This window comes from Taeniopygia guttata, chromosome 1 (genome assembly GCF_048771995.1).
Source record: "Taeniopygia guttata chromosome 1, bTaeGut7.mat, whole genome shotgun sequence".
Taxonomy (NCBI): Eukaryota; Metazoa; Chordata; class Aves; order Passeriformes; family Estrildidae; genus Taeniopygia; species Taeniopygia guttata.
Window position 1 is genome coordinate 8,507,004 of NC_133024.1, and position 17,445 is coordinate 8,524,448.

Genomic DNA, 17,445 nt, shown 5'->3' on the forward strand with positions numbered 1-17,445 from the left:
TAAGGAAACTTCTACCTTCATTTAAAAAAAAGATCATTCCCCACTCTAAGTGTAAACAAGGGCCTGAAACCAAATGTTTGAGTGCCTGAAGTACCTCAGTGAGGAACTTGCAGTTCTTCCTGAGCTAAGGAGATAAAAGGGAGCTCACCTAAGCCCAGCAGAGACCTCCCAAGGCCAACCACCCCAGAGGCCACAAAGGGGTGAGGCAAAACGCTTTCTAGTTTTCTGAGCCAGCTTTGTCCAGGCTCCCCATGCCCAGGGTAAGTGGCCCATGAGGCAGAAGCTGCTCTTCTGCAGCCACCAAGAGACAGAGACTTTCCCTGGCCCAAGTGCCATTCACTGGCCCTAGCCTAAAGCTCCAAACACATTTGCTTTCCAAACACACTGCATGGAGCAGCACCTCACCTCTTACTCACTTGGCTTCTGCTACACTGAAGGTGTAGGAGTCCCAGTGCAAGAAAACAGGCTGCATTTAAAAAGGTGGATACTTCACATCTACTGCCCTTGATCAAATACCTTTACAATTGACTAAAGTATGCAAAATTCAGGCATGAAAGAAAACCTCTCTACAAGTTTGGTTTGTGGGGCTTTCTTCCCCAGTGAATTTAAATAATTTAAAGGCTATCATCTAGAAACTTGATTGAGCCAAGCTAAGTTATACCAATTCAAATTGTCATGAACATAAACAGATTTTTACAATACTGCTTTGTATTCTGTCAATGTTGGGGGCGGGTGAATAAGACAGTAAAAGTAAATGAGAATAAACAAGAACAGAAATCCAGTCTCAGTTTAAGGCATTCACAATAACAATACCGAAAAATTAATACAAGACGTTGTGGCTTTCCCCTGCTATAGGTGGTTATGATGTATTTTCAGTCATACCAGAGAGAACCAGGTAGAGCTGTAGCTTCCATACTGTAAGATACTAAAACATTCACTTTCATGAGTAATGTTTACTTACTTTGAGTTCAAACACAAATTCTGAATACAAGTTGCCTGGGTTTCCCTTAAAACAGTCTGCTTATCCCTTTCCCCCCCCTTAAAGTCTAGGATTATCAAACATAAGGACCTTGCCAAAATTTAGGTTGACTGAGTAAAGATTTAATTCCTAACATTCAAGAAGGGTAATGCTGCATTAGTGCTGCAAGAATATAAATTAGTCAGTATATTAAATCTATAAATGCCTGGCACAAAACGCAGGTCATTAAAAGCCACCAGCAGAGTCCTAAATTAATAAAGTTAGTGACACCATTAACACTTAGACAGTAGGAAAACACTTCTGAGTCTAGATACAAGATGACCCAACAAGCTGCTGCAGAGAGCTTCAGACTGGCTCTTGGGTGGATTCTTTCAAGTTTGCAAGCATCAGGGACTAAACCCAGCTGCTTCACTAACAGATTGATGAAAACATTTGGTTCTCTTTGACTACCAATTTTGTATTTGTTTCCAACACTGAGAAAAAAAAAAAAAAAAAAACAAGAAAAAGGCAACAAAAGTCCACAAGAACGGTGTATTTTTAATATGCATCACTTTTATGCAAGTTTGCATAAAAACCTAAAGTTCATATGACCATGAACACAGACAGCTTCCCACTGAATTTGCAAAGGTTAAGCTTGGAAGGACAGAGAGAAGACAGAACAGAAGGAAGAAACCCAAAAACTGAATTACTAGGAGAGCTTGAAAAGCAACTCTTGGAAAGAAAAAAGAAAAGCATGTATTCCTATAAAGCTCCTAAACAAACTCATTTAGGTACTAGTATTTAGCTTAAACATGATCTTGTATAATTTGAAAACTTATATGCATTAGCACAGCACAACACTCATTTTCCTCATTTAGTCATTTGGGGTCTTTTATGCACTTCAGTTTGGCCTTTATTTATTTATTTCCTTTTTTCTCTAAAGCCAAGACTATATCTAGCTTCATTTTGTGTAACAAGCAGAGAGCAATCATAAACAGTGAATATATCATTACTGTTCTAATAATAAAAAGCAAAAATATAGCTCTATGGCATAAAGGTTATGATTTGGAATACTTTTCCTCTGCCAACATGACAAATTAGATTTATGTTTTTACTTCACTTTATAAACTATTTCGGTGGTTTAAGGTATATAGAGCCAGTTTTAGTGGGGTACATTGAGTATTTAGGGTTAACATTCATGTTAACTCAAATCAAAGAAAAACACAGAGCTATGGAATATATGGTCACACCTGCATGCATTGCCATGTTTCCTCCAATATAATGAAGTATTTGAAATTTACTAGTTATCAATATTTGAAATGCTAAGGTTCAAAGTAAAAGTACTCCTAAATATTGCACAAATTAGTGATTTAATACTCCTGCATGCCTCTGATTGAATATTATTTCCAAAACTCCATATTGCAAAAACATAAGCAGCTGACAGCTGAGTCCAGTTCTCACCAACTTTCAAATCTTTCAGACTCTCTATATCCCTATATCTTGAGAGAATTGTGATTGTTCAACCTGTAGAAAAGAAGGCTTCAGGGTGACCTAACTGTGCCCTTCCAATACCTGAAGTGAGCCTACTGGACAGATGGAGAGACAGAACAAGAGGGAATGGATTCACACTCACAGAGCATGTGTAGATCAGATATTAGGAAGCCATTCCTAAAGCTGTGAAGATGACAAAGGTCCCATCCCTGGAAGCGTTTAGAGCCTGGTTGGATGGAGCTCTGAACAAACTGGTCTAGTGGAAAGTGCCCATGGCAGGGGGTTGGAAAGATAATCTTTAAGATCCCCTCCAACCCAGGCCATTCTTTGGTTCTAATTTGAGAGAATCACTTCCCTCTCCTCTTTAAGGCTTTCCAGACTTTTCCTATTTATTGAGGGTTTTTTTTTTTTCTTTGTGGTTCATATTCTTGTAAGTACTTTCTCATAACAAAGTCCATAAAGTGGCTGCTTGCTGCTACTGCACCGATTACTTTGCCGGGCACAATGCTCCTTTCTACCCTGTTCCTCTCTATAACTTACTCTGGGGCTGTCTCCCACTCCACTTGTTTGTGTCTTATTCCTGTTAAGTGATAAATCCTGTTTCCAGAACAGAGACTAATGATAGTCTCATTAAGAAAATTAGGAAGTCACCTGAAACATAGTTTTGTGCTTCTTTATAAACACTGAGGATTTGTCACAGAAGTCCAAAGCTTCTTTTGCATTCTCAAGAAAATTTCACTTAAGGAAGACAGAAGGAAAGTGAGCAAAGCAGCTTCAAAGCTGGGACTTGAGCAGGTTCCTGTTCAAACTTTACTGTCAAAGTATAGGAAGAGGAGTTTTTTTCTCTTCCCCTCTGAAACAAAAATCCTTACACACAGATATTGCTGAACTTCAGCACAACCACCCCACATGTACAGTGGTAGTGATGAGGAAAACATTTACCAATTTGAGAATCACAGATTCAATCCCAGTTGTCAAAAGCTTTGGAAAGTACCTCTAAAAGGACATTTTTATTTATAAACAAACAACCAATTAGCATTCCAAACTGCTGAAAACCTAGGTATAAATTCAGTTTTAAGCTAACATGTCTTACAGCTCCAGAAGGCTGAGGTGCAACAAGAAAGAAGATGGAAAACAGCTTGCATACTGTTTGAGCTCAAAAGTCAAACTCAGACCTCTGGCAGGCTTGGGTTAAGTCAACATTTTAAACAAACATCTCACCATGGAATAACCAGCCTGCATTTAGAGAACATTTACTTGTTTATAGCAACAAACTCAGAACATGACTACAATTCAGAAGACAGCTAAGTATGATATGTGTCCAGAAGAATTCACTTTATGCTTGTGTCTTGGCACATATTAAGAAATGCCATCCAACCACTCTTCTACTACATGTTCAAAGCAAGGAAAAAAAAATCTGTTAGGACAAAAAAAATCACAGCCAACACTTCCTTACATGGTTACAGTTTTCAACTTCTTGCCCAAATTAAGTGATGCAAATTTAAATAACACACCTAAACAATGCATCCTTTATCTTTTATTTTAATTAAATGAGCAACTATTTACGAGTCAAAGTGAAAGCCGTGATCCATTAAAGCTTTCCATACCTTCACAACAAATTTTGCAATATTAACATTCACTAAATGTAAAGTGAGAGTTTGAAATATAACACAAGCAACGTGAGGGAACCAGACACTACAGAAGCACAAAAAGCAGGAAAAGGAATACCCTGTCAGCAAATATCACAGGATGACTGAATTTGGAAGGGACAGGTTCCCTTTTCAGAGAAACAGAGGGAGTGACAGAGGAGTGGAAAGCAAGAAACTAGATTTCCAACATCATTATGCCTCTGCACATGAAACTCTACAGAGAAGTTTATATTAAATCCCCCACCAACCCCTGTCTCAGGCTGCTCCACAGTGAAAATAGTGGAAAGAAAATATTCCATCAATGACCATTTAAACTCATACGGGATTTGAGCACTGATTGTTCCTCAGCCTACAACCTTGCACTGCATGGCCAGGGAATTAAGGGACTTGTGTACAATGCTTAAATGTGCACACTTAATTATATAATCCTAGACTTTTTGGTATTAATGCACTACCACATCATCCATCACAATCCTTTCCATCTGTCACGACAAATAAGAAACATAAAATAATGTAAAGGTTAAATACTTGTGGTAGGCTGTTGTAAATAAGAACAATATTGGCAAGCAGCTAAGCCACCAACTGGGAAGAAAATAATTGTTTGATTATCACCCATCAGTTGGTTCACTTCTTCCCAGAACTAGAAGTCTAGGATCAAAGGAGATCCTAACCCCAAATATACTGACATCAGGAAAACAAGAAGGCTGCTCCCAAACACAATGCAACAGAGTAAGATGCCAGAAGTGCTGTTAGGGACCCTGAAAATCAAAGTTAAAGAGCACTCTTGGAGTGCAGCAAGCTATGCACTTTTGGGGGAAGGAAAAAAAAAAATCTCCTCAGATTCTGACAGACTCACAGGGAAAAGTGTGTGGGGATGCCAAGCCCAAGCTGTCCTCTTGGGATACCTCATTTGGTAAAGGGAGAAGCTGCAACCTGGCTCTCTGGAAGTCATGAGACTAGGGGAGAGAGTGCACATAGATACATGAAGAATGGCACTGGAGAAAGAGGAAACAGCAGCATTCACAGTACAGTTTTCACTGACTTCCCCACACACTTCCCTTCTGCCACAGAAATCTACCTTGGCACACTGTGACATCCTCTGAACCATCCGGGCATTTCCCATGGTGCCTTTTCCACAGGGCAGGTCCTGCCAGGACATTAGTCCTTCCACATGACCAGAACCCCACTTGGGACTCCAAAAGAAAGTTTGTCTGGTGCAGTGTCTTAAACCAAAACATCTGGGGGAGAACTTGCACAGGCAAGCCTAAGACATGATTCCAAAAACATATCCATGTCCTGTCCTTACTTGCCTTTCACATCCCATGTCCTGAAAAATCTTAACTTGTGCTCCGTGGGATAAAGGAACCACTCCACACGCTCCATAAGTTTATTATTTCTAAGCCATTTTCAGGCTGTAAACTCTGACAGCCAAAAAAAACTGTGACATTACCTTTTCACAATGGGGCCATTAAATCTTCTGCAGAAAAGTAAAAGCATACAGTGGTATATTTGTATTTTGTTTCTTTAAAGAACTTGATGTCTTAAATTCTATTTCAAGAGCATACATATGTAGTTACAATAATGAGAATTTAAAGAAATTAATAAAAAAATAATGCACAACCAGCACAGAAATATTCTAAAACCTCAAGATTTATGGATCCTTTTATAAATGTTCATCTTACTAAACAGTAGCAAAATCATGCATGGGTGGACTCCTGTCCCAAATGTAGGTTTATTATAAGTTCAAGAAGAGGTAGAAAAAACATTGAGGAACTTGATTCATTTCTTGGCAGGTAAGGAAGAAATGAGCATGATTTAGTAAAGCTTTGTTTTGACATACTGTCTTGGGGACTCAGTTTTATAATCATGTTATTATCAAGTCAGAAGTCCTCAACATCAAGGCAGATTTTTAGAAGTTACACTATGGGAAAAATATTACTGTTCATTCTAACACTGCTGAATGTAACTGTTGAAAGCAAAACTTTGTTTTGGAGCTCTCTGAAGAGAGACTCCCCTCTTCCTGTGCAGAAGAATATGACTTCCACATGTGCCTACTTCTCTACGGCACAAATAAATACAGGGTAAAGGCAACATCTCCAGTGATGTTTGAATCTTGTTAGACTTTGCTGTCACTTACTACGAACATTCTTCAGGAATTTCATACTCTTAATGCAAATACACAAAACATTTATAACTGCATTTCACTAAGTCAGTTAATTTGTGCCTATAAAAAACATACATTGCAAAAGGAAAGCATAAAAATGTCAAAATCTCTTTTTTCCTTAACAAGCACGCCTTAAATAGAAGGATGACTTTTATTTCTTTGCAATTTAGTTTTAGATTATATTACACAATATATCATTGTGACTGACAGTAGTTAACATTTAGATATTGTTGATCTATGTTATGTGTCAGGTTACAAAAGCCTCCCAAAGAAAGCAAGAAAATACTTCTACACAGTCAATGCAACCCAAGTAGTCAATCTGCCCTGTGAATACATAAGTATGGTATTAGCTAATGTTCTAAATTAACATGCATTAAATTTCCTGGGATGGTTGCTTGAAACATCAATCTTCCTGGCTGACAGATAATATTAATAACCTAAATTTTCAACCAAGTGAAGTTATAAATCTTTCAATGGTTTGCTTGAATTACATTCCATAGACCTAACTCCAGAAGTTTCGCTATCTTTTAGGATTAAGCCATTATAATTCCAGACACCACAGATTTCCACATGGTATGGCTGGTGACCATAAGAACTAGCTGGGTCTCTTTCTAATCTGTTTTCAAGGTATAAAGTTGCACACTGGGTATAAATAACATGAGATCATAGGTCTAGCATAGGTTTTTACATTCTCTGCCCTCTGCTCTTATCTCTGTGATTAACAGATTAAAAATTCACGTTTCCATAAAAACATTTATTTAGATTTTCAGTTTCCTAAACAGAAATGCACATAAAATCTGTCTTTAGATTTGGGACTGCTAGGAATATAAAATCTGATTATACAACAGAGAAGGTAAAACACAGAGTCACATTAGCTCCATAAAGATCTTAATGGCAATAAAATGTTTGCTTCTGTTAGGACAGTGTTTCTGCTATTACAAAAAGAGCTATGTGTGCGATGGAATAAGGAAATGAGGAGAGATGAACAAGGGAAACATGAAAAGATCTCTAAGAACACAGAAAATTCAAATGCTGAAAGAAAAGAGGCCCAAGAACATAAAAACTTCAGTGGGAAGCAGGGGAGTCATAGAAGAATTAAAGAAATCTTCCAATTGCATTATCTACAGCATTACCTAAACACAACCTGCAGGTAAAAAAATCCTTCCCATATGAAAAACAAAAGCAAACCAACAAACAAAATGACCCACCTCAAACAAAACCAAAAACCTCCGTCAAGCAGAACATGCATAACAGTAATCAAATTTATCCAATCCCAGTCTGCTGGGATTTCAGGGCAGCTTCAGAAGAATTCATTCAACAAAAGCTTTTAACTAAGCACCAGTGAGGTGAGATGGAAAGTCCAGGTACAAAGAAAGAGGCAAACAAAACTTGAGAGGAACAAGAAGCAACCATCTGTTCCAGACTGAAAGGAGGTTACTGCAAATTCACCAACACTGCACTGGTAAGTAAAATTCAGAAGTGATCAAAAAAGGACAGCAAGTTTTGACCATGTTTGCTCAGTAAAGAGATTTGCAGTGTAGTAGAAACAAGAGTTGGCAAGCATGAACTGACAGAAACATCATATGAAACTGAATATCTATGTAAGAAGAAAGCTATATTCAAAACTGCTATGTGCACAGTGAGGTACATGGTGGAAAGCAACTCTGGAATTTATAGAAGATGATGGGCACTAAACTAACGAGCATTATTCACATTATTGACCTGTGAGATCAGACCAGGCTACTCAGGGTTTTTTTCAAGGCATCTTAATACTTTCCAAAGTTTGAAAAACCCTGCACAGCCTTTCTGGGCTACCACCACTGCCTGCCTGTCTTTATAGGAAAAAATGCTTCTCTATATCCAGGCTTCATCTTCCTTATCTCAATGACTCCTTATTGCCTCTCATCTTCCCAGTATGCACTGCTCTAAAAAGCCTGGCTCAAGTACATCAGAAACCTCCATGACTTTGCAAAAATGAGAAAGAGTTGACCTGCTAAAACTTCTTTCCACTGTCTCTTCTCACCACTGGACACAGCTCAATGTGTCCTGTGGACTTCTGTGGGTTAAGTTTGTTCAAGTAATCTCTCACTCAAATTCTTGTTCAGAGTTCCCTCAACTATGCACAGGTCTGAGGTCTTTGAGGTCTCACTGGTAAAGACTGAGTATCTCATCTGCTCTATTCAGCAACATTCTCCTCACTCAGCCCTTTATGCCCAGTATAACATCAAAACCTTTTCTTGTTACCCTAGACAACCTTTCGGCACCAACTCAGGTCAGCTTTCACTTTACTAATACCATCCCTTCATGCCTGGACAACATCCCGTCTCCTCAGTAGCCCATCTCTGCTTCCAGATCCTGCACACTACCTGCTTGGCAGTGAAGCTTGGCTATGAGCTCCCTGAGAGAAGAACAGACTCCTCTGACAATCAGCTTTCCTAAGCATCTCTGCACTTCCACCTACGGAACCCCAGATACCAACTCCTAGAAGAAGACAAAGTCTGCTCTCCTGAACTGGGTCTGGGTCCTGTTACTCCTTTCTTGCTCCCAGCAGCATCTTGAGCTCTACTATTTGATCGTTGCTACAGTCAAGAAAATCCACATTACTCCACCTTCAGTTCTTCCATTTTCAGGAAATATCAGATTCAGCTGTGCATCACCCCTAGTTGGCCCATCAGGGCTCATACCAAGAAGCTCTTCCTCATAACTTCAGAAATCTAGTTTGCTTGTGTCCTGCTGTGTCGGACCCAGCAAGGGTCAGGATGTTTACTGAATTTTCCCATGGGAACCACAGACTGTAATCCAGAGACTTCTGTGCCTTTCAAAAAGGTTGCATGCACATCCTCATCCTGAGGAGGGTAGTCTGTAGCAGACACAATTGTCACTGATGTCAGCATGAGCTGCATACACCCAAGATCTTCAGAGAGTCAACTCCTTGTCTTCAACAACTTCTTAATAAAAAACATTTTGAAACTTCTCTTATATATGCTACTAACACTTTCTACACTTCAATCTGATTTACAGATAGACACATTAGGAGATGCAATAAATAAATAAATAATGTGCAAAACATCTCATGCAGTGGCCTAAACTTCCCAGGAAAAGAGATTATTTTAAATTATTCACTTAAAATGAGCTGACTCACCTCCCAACAGATACAATGAAGAATGCACACAGCTAACTGAAGGGTGCTTACCTGAATGACAGCACTAAACCAGCACGTGTTGCCAACATTCTTTAATCCTACTGGGCAGTTGTCTTGCCGCTTTCGATCATAAGGGTTTGGAGAGTCACTCCACACCTCTGGATGCGTCCTCTTTAAACTTGCTTTATTTTCTGCAATACTGGCTTCTAGAACTCTTTGAGAACAGAAGGGAGGGGAAAATGTGAGAAAAAAAACAAAGACCCCAGAAAAACAAATCAAAAAAATCTCCCACCAAGTAGTAAAATACATTCAGGTAACAATACAGGCATCATAATGACATCACTCACTTATTGTTGCTGAGCAATATATGCAATATATTATATGCAATAACATGTCTTCAAAAATGCTATTTTACTTTTAGCTATGCTACAGCAATTCCATTGCCCTTTGGAAAATGGTATCGGTGAGTGCATGAATCTCCTGTGAGAGCTCTCGATACAAGAGCCATGTATACAAGTCATCAATTATTTAAAAACCAGATTCAAACAGGATGGACAAATTTTAGGCAGCACTAATAGTACAGTGCTTCCATCCTCAAATGCTTTTATTGCTATGCGAAGCAAAAAGTCACCAATCTTTCATTTACTGACAGGAAGCCAAAGCTAGCAAGGCAACTTTCAAAAACAAAGCAGTTTTCTTAGTTTTAATTTTTGCAACTTGTGCAACTGTGTTAATCACTTTACATTGCAAGTAGTTACTTTATGAGCCATGGAAAAACATCTTCCTGCAATTTTTCAAATGCAATTCAACACTTTAATTGTGTGCTTCAATGACCACTTTCTTTGCTGGAAACTGTTCCTGTGTGATTTATGCTGAATATCTGTACTTCACATGACAGTAAGACCTGACGGGTGTGAAGCTCTCCAACTCAAGCCTCATTTGATATGGTATTTCTATATCAGCACATATGCTTAGCCTGGCAACAAAATACACCTTAAAAGTAATTTGTGGTAGGTGTATTCTAAATAGAAAGATGGAGATGGATGCATTGAGGTCATGTAACAGTGGCTCTAACTCATAAGCCACGCGTCTGGTGTGTGCACTACTGACACAGTCACTGTCCCCAGCCATCCAGTCCAACTCTCAGACAAAAGGCTGAGCTGCTCTCCAACACCAAGCACAGGATTTCACAGGCTGCATCACAAGCATCTAAGCTGTCTGAGCAGCATGAGAGTTGCCCCCTCTCAGTTCTAGATTCACTAAGAACCAAAGAAAGGCAGTTTAAGTTGGTCTGTAAATGGAGCTTCTAAAGGATAAAGTCTGAATATCTTAGAAAAAACATAGAAATGGACAACCCTCCTCCTCATAATCTCTCAGTTTCCTACCTACATCTTTATTTTAAGCTGTGTTCCCATCAAAGAAAGAAAAGCTATCTTAGCAAGAAATATGAACTTACTGCAGATAACTGCTCCACTAATTTGTCATTGATACTTATTTCAGAAAAAATGCAGTAAAAGAGAGGCATTCTAAATTTGAGAGACCATTTGACACACACCACTTTTGTATCTGTCTCAGAAATACAAAATCTGGTCATTTCCTATGGATTAATAAATTTGTTTTTTACGCCACCCTGTAAACAGCACTGAAAGGACAGGCATATAATCCACTAAGAGCTTCTGTTCTGACATCTCTTCAAACACTGCACAGGGATGGAACCTGACCCTGACTGTTCTAAGAGTCTTGTCTGATAGCTTTTTCTACTAAGAAAACCCCAAATGTAAAGAAACCGTCAAATTAATTTCCCTTTTCACTAATACAGTCCTTCAAAAGCATTGGATGACCTGTGTAACTCTGCTTTGAGAGCAAAAGTTGGTCAATGGGGACATTAAAAATCAATTTAAAAAATGTCATACAAAGTTCAAATAATTTGTCATGTAGATAGAATTGCTTAGAATCTTGTTTAAACTAATTTGAAGGGACCTTTAAAACTGACAAGAAGATTGACAGACTGGAATAAATTTAAATGATGTTGTAATAGGATTACAATACCTACTTCACACCACTTGTGTTTCAGGTAAAAAGATTCAACTTCTCCTATTTTATTCCCCTCAGAAGTTCAAGAATATTTCAATGCATTTCAAGATTCAAGTTCAGAAAAATAAATACTCTCAAACTGAAACAGCTCCCTGGCCCTATGAGTATTACCATTCATCAGTTTAATTACCTACTAAAATTTCTTTGTATTTGAATTTGTGTTCCTTTAGCAGGTAAGGGATTTAGTCATCTCTAGCTTGACCTAAAATGTGTTTCCATGTGTTAATAAAGTATTTGCTTCTGAAGGCATCATGGTGTTTTTTTCCTTAATTCTACTTATAACATTATCTGTCCTCAGAGAGCACGTGCAATAACTGCACATTCTATGTGCCGAATTAATTTTCAGACATAATGATAGCTGTGATGCAGTTAAATCAAAAATGAAAAGTGAAATAAAGTGCAGTGAGCACAGTAAATAGGAACCTAATGATCAGCTAGAATGCTACATAAAGGAATGTATTACTAGCACAGTGAGGGTATCTCATATAAAATGCCCACTGCCTTACATCCATAGTCACAAATTTGGGACATCACCTGGATCAAGAATCTTACACTGCTTGACAAAACAAGCATCCTTCCAGAGAGTTATTACAAGGATTTTGACGACAGAGCTGAAGCCTCACTTGGTGACCTTTGGGGACAGCAGCACAGTCTCCAGCACAGACCATCAGCTAGCTACATGCAGGGTTTGGCATCTCCCCCCCACCTCAACTCACGGGACCTACAGCTCCCCCACCTCCAAGGGCTGGAATCCTGTTTGCAGGGAAATGCTGTAGCAAGGTTAGTCAGTGCCAGGCTTGGCATGAGACTTGAAATCAGTGTTTTATTTCTCTGTAACAAGCTGGGCACTGCCAAGCACCTTCACAGAACTGCAGGGAGTTCACCAGATAAAGCAAAAACCCCCCAGCAAGGCAAGTCCACAGCACAAAGAGTCAGTCAAACCACACTCTTAAGGAAGCCCACTCAACATGCTGCAGAAAAGCCCACTCTGTCAGGTTACTCAGCTAAAAGAGCATAGGAATTTGTACTGTGACTGTCTTACAGATGGACATCCAGGAATATATTCTGACTCTACAACACTCCACAACCCCATCTTGGATCTACACAAACAATTCTTTCCACAGTGCAGAGTCCTGAGCAGTTTCAATGACCCTGATTTAAAAAAAAAGCCCAGGGGCTATGCACATCCTTTATGCACTGACAGCATGGACTCATTTTTATAGGGGCAGTACCACAGGCACAGCACAGGCCATCTGATTTCTCCTCCAGTAATATCTCACTGGCTTCTCTAGAAAAGCCCTCTTTCACCAGCTTTAGACTCGTTCAATCCACAAAAAGTAATATAAACAGGAGAAACTTCTTCACAACAGGAAATACACTGATCAAACACATTGCTCTAGGAGATTTAGAGAGGAACCAGGAAAAGACTTGAAACATGCCATGTACAAGATATTAATCTCGGACACTCAGACATCTCAGATGCACTCTCTCAACACCTACACAGTAATCATTAGGTAGTCTAAAGTAATTACATTCAGGAAGACAAATTCTACATGCATTACAACATTAATTACACAAGTCAAGAAATTCCATTAATCCTCCCTTGGAAATAACAAAATCTCCACAAATTAGGTTCCAAACCACTACGAATATCTTTGAAAGAAATATCTACCACAGCAAAAACTACTTAAATATGTTCATGGCCTACATTTTTAAAAATTAAACATTTCCAAAGTTTAAATTTGTTTATTATTGAACTCCTGCTTTACTTTTGCTTCTTGTTTTATCTAGAAAATCACAAGTAAATGGCTGTAGTTTGACTTGTTTACAACCACAGTGTTCTACTTTTTGTTTTGTGAAGTTCTGCACAGATCGTCCACTTTCTGTTGGAATGCCAACATTCTTCTGTGGGGTGTTAACTACAAAGTGGGGTGGGATTTTTGGTTTGGATTGTTTTTTTGTAATAAATCCAGTCTGAAGTTCTGTCCTTACGGAAACTGATTGAAGTTTGGATCAAGGATTCAAGAATTCTGAACTTCCTATATTTGTTCAATGCTGATATAATTTGCCATCAGCTCAGGGTGTTTCTTGCTACATTACTGAGTTGATCTAATGTCTCAATGCTGCCAAAACCTTCAAGATCCTCATTCTTCTCTGCCTCCATTCACAAGCCAAGTCCCATTCCCTTCCTTGTGTCATGAAATACTACGGATCCTTCAGTGAATATTTTTGTACAGCTTTGTGAAATGAATTTGTGCAACAAATAATCCAAAGAAGCCTCCAGCAAGCACAGAAAATGTGGTGCACTGCACCAAGGGGGATATGACCTGCAATAAGCTCTTCATTTGACATTGCACATGTTACTGTGTACAATTTTGCCATTAGATAAATGTCTCTATTTCATAAAACCAACACTCTCTACAAATAACCAAACAGATTGTCTAGATGCCTTTGTACATGCAGAAAAAAGGCATCTTTTATTATTTTCTGCAGCCAGAAAAATATACACTGTAATTTAAGTAGAAAGTATTTATAATACTAAGTTATGGTCTAACCAGATAGGACCAAAGAGGAGCTTTTAGTTTCAGAAGTGAAAAACAGTCTACAGCACAAATCCTAAATCTTTAAGGCTCCCAAGAATTGAGGACAACAGAAGCAGTCAAGGCTTGGGTAAAGTAAAAGAGGGAGAAAATTTTCCATCTCCAGAAATAGGCAGGCACTCAAAGATGGACCTAAATCACAACTCTGTAATTACAGCAATTCTGCCCTTCAAAAAGGAACATGCAAGAGCTGACCTTCTGAAAAAAAAAACTGGACAGAAGTTTCACCATCCTCTTGTATATATGCACATACTGAGTTTTTAGGAAAAAAACCAACCCCTTAAACGCTTTTTCCAGTTATTAATGAGAATATAAACCCCTTTCATCCCACCCTTCCCTCATAAAATATGCTGTCTTAAATTCACATAACAAGACAACTTTTATCACAAATGGGGGTGAAGAGGGGTATGTTTATTCTCAAAATCAGCATATTTATTTTTCAAAAGGGAAAGTAAAATTACGGTTGATAAAGTAATACAAATAAAGCAATAAAATATCCATATTCTCACAGATGGAATTTTCTAATAAGTCATTTAGCCTGTCAAAATGAACTGAGAAAAAGAATTATTGTGGTTAATCTCCCCGATCTAAATTATTTTTTTATAAAATTGGTCTTTTACAAGGAAGTAGTACTTTACCTCCTATTAAGGATCAAATCATTGCCTATTTCCCTTAGAATAAGGCCAGCCACAAATGCAAAGCTCAACATTCCTCCCAAGGCCAGTGACAGATGGAAAAAAAGAAACAACATCCCTCTCACACAAACATACACCCAGGCTTAATTCAAGTCCCAAATATTTCATAATTGTATCAACATTACCAAAAAACATTCACTGTACAAAAAGTTATCATAAAATCTGATCAAAAGTTAGCTCAGAGACTCTTATCACACCCAAACTAAAAGAGTTAAGTTTATAAAACTTTAAAACCAGAACTTCACTCAAACCCTATAAATTTTATTTGTTAAATAGGTTAATAACATTCTTCATCTGCTAAAATAGAACAGGTGCTCTTAGTATCCTCAAGTCACAATATTAATACCCACTCCCTCAATCTCAGCCTTAACACAGAGGGAAGAAAATGTTATTGTAAAATGAACACTTTAAAAAGCAGAACAAAGTATTTATTAACTTCTTAATTTATGTTTTGGTTTTGTTGGTTTTTACCTGGTACACAAGAGAAACTTCTGGGTTTAGGTCCTATTTAAATATGACCACACATTATCTATCTCCATCCACTTCCTCCATATTTAAAGAAATACAAAAATATGAAACATATTATTAAATCCTAGTCCACACATAATAGATTATTTTCCAGTGTAGAACATACAAAACATTGTATCAGCATCCTGAAGCCAGGTATATCAGTAGCACAAGTAAAAGTAAACAAGTTATTATTTGTTAAAAGTTTAAAAAAGCAATACAGGCCAATCTCCAACTCTTTAATTTAATTTCTGCTTTATATAAGTTGGTTGTTTACCTGCTAATGGCTTGTTCCTCATCTGTTATTCCAGTCTCCCTGAATGCCCTGTTTGACTCCTCCAAACTCAAGGCAATTGCCCTCTGAAGATCATCTTTATCATCTCCAGTGAGATCAATCACATCTGAAAAGCAAAACTATCTTTCTCAAAATTAAAAGTGAAACAGAATGAAAGGTAAGTCTTACTGTAGAGGAGAGAGCCCACGTGGATTGCTGAGCACCATTCCAGTCCATCCCTCCTGTGCCCTACGCTCTTGCGACCACTAACCCTGCTAACAGCTCCCTTCTGCCTCCGAGCCAGATAAAAACCTCAGCAGCTCACTCCTGACATGATGGGCTACAGTTCCCCTTGCTCCTAATGCTCTTAAGTTTCACAAAGCTATGGGACAAATTTAGGAATACATGTTTCCCTAAAGTAATACACTAAAATGCATTACTCCAGCTACTGAGATCAGTTGCTTCAGGGAACACATGATGAAGAGGACCTTACTTTAAAAGGATACCTTAATTGAGCAGAATTATTTTTCCTCCTCATGAAGGAACATGTAACATTGTTTTCCCAACACAGCCCCAGATTCTACAAGTATTTTTGTACCCTGGTAAGCCAAATACTTTCACAGAGTTTCATAACAAGTGGAACAGTTCCTAACTCAACCTAATTATTTTCTATCCTGTTTGTGCATTCCTCTTCTGAACATATTTAAATTCAATTTCATCTACTGAAAGTATCACATCTAAACATGAAAAAAACAAATACTGGAGACAGAATGAGGATCCATACTTGGGTAAGTGGGGAATTCTGGATGGACTACTGACTGAAAACAGCTCTACTTCTGCCTTCTTCATCAGCTCTTATTCTACAAAGGATCAAAAACTGATATCCCCTATAAACTTCCTTATTTCCTGAGGTCAGCAACAACACCCCTGCTCTTAATTCAGGTGGGATCCTACCACACACCACAACACAAATCATGTCCCCAGCAGGCACAGCCAAGCTTTTAGAGCAGCTAGAGCCTACAGGAATGTCCGTCAGCTGCACAAGATCTTCACTGGTTATCACCAGGTCACTGTTATCACCATTTCAAGGGTCAGAAGTCTCATTTCCCAAGTGAGACAGACAGAAAGAAAGGAAAAGTGCAAAAGGGACTTTGCATGCAGTATCAGACAGACACACACATGGAGCATTGGCTGGTTTGAGTCTCCCTCTTCCAAGGCAAAGTTTACCCAAAGAGTTATGAAAGGCACTTGTCTCCAGCCTGGGGTTTGGCCATTAGAAGCTGAAAGGTTCTGGGAGAAAGAGATACAGATCTGAAACTGGCAATTGCTCACAAAGAGAGACAAGAGGCTAGTCAGCATTTCTCCTCCCACAGGCCAACCCAATTACTCCACAGAGCTTGTGTGCCTAGATTCTGAGTTCTCTCCTGTGTGGGCTGATCCACTGTAGACTGTAGCTTCCCCTATTCCCCTGGGCTTTCTGTTTTGGGATGTTTCTCATTGGATCAGAACAAAACACTAAACTTAGTATAGAAAAATCATTGCTATAGTCATGCAGGACCAGAAAATAGGATGACCTGTCCTTGCAGCAAAAAGCTGAAATCAGAAAGAAGTTGTAAATAAACTTTTCTGTTGACACCAGCATCTTCAAAACCTACTTTTAAACTCAGTCCTGTTTTCTCCAAATAATGGTTGGACTTCTATTTTATTTTGTGGGTCTTTAAAGGAGGTACTCTTACCTGCAGAGTATACTGGGCAATCTGTCATGACATAGAAGTATGGGAAAACACTGCTGCTGTAAAAGCAGCATTTCTGAATTTTATTCTGAGGCCTTCTATAGTCAGGTCAGATCTTCCAGCATAACAGAAGGGTAC

The 17,445-nt window shown here is 38.5% G+C and overlaps 1 protein-coding gene across 3 annotated transcripts in view; it reads right to left on the minus strand.

Moving 5' to 3' along the window:
* Positions 1–17,445, minus strand: part of USP25 (ubiquitin specific peptidase 25) — an 88,340-nt gene that overhangs the window by 41,224 nt on the left and 29,671 nt on the right. For 2 of the 3 annotated variants that reach the window (XM_030262523.4, XM_030262598.4), the window contains exons 4-5: positions 15,578–15,701; positions 9,456–9,618 (exon numbers count right to left, since the gene is read on the minus strand). In XM_030262523.4, the coding sequence (XP_030118383.3) occupies positions 9,456–9,618; positions 15,578–15,701 (287 nt within the window). The remainder of the gene's footprint in view (positions 1–9,455; positions 9,619–15,577; positions 15,702–17,445) is intronic. The other variant, XM_072923331.1, reaches the window with a different exon arrangement.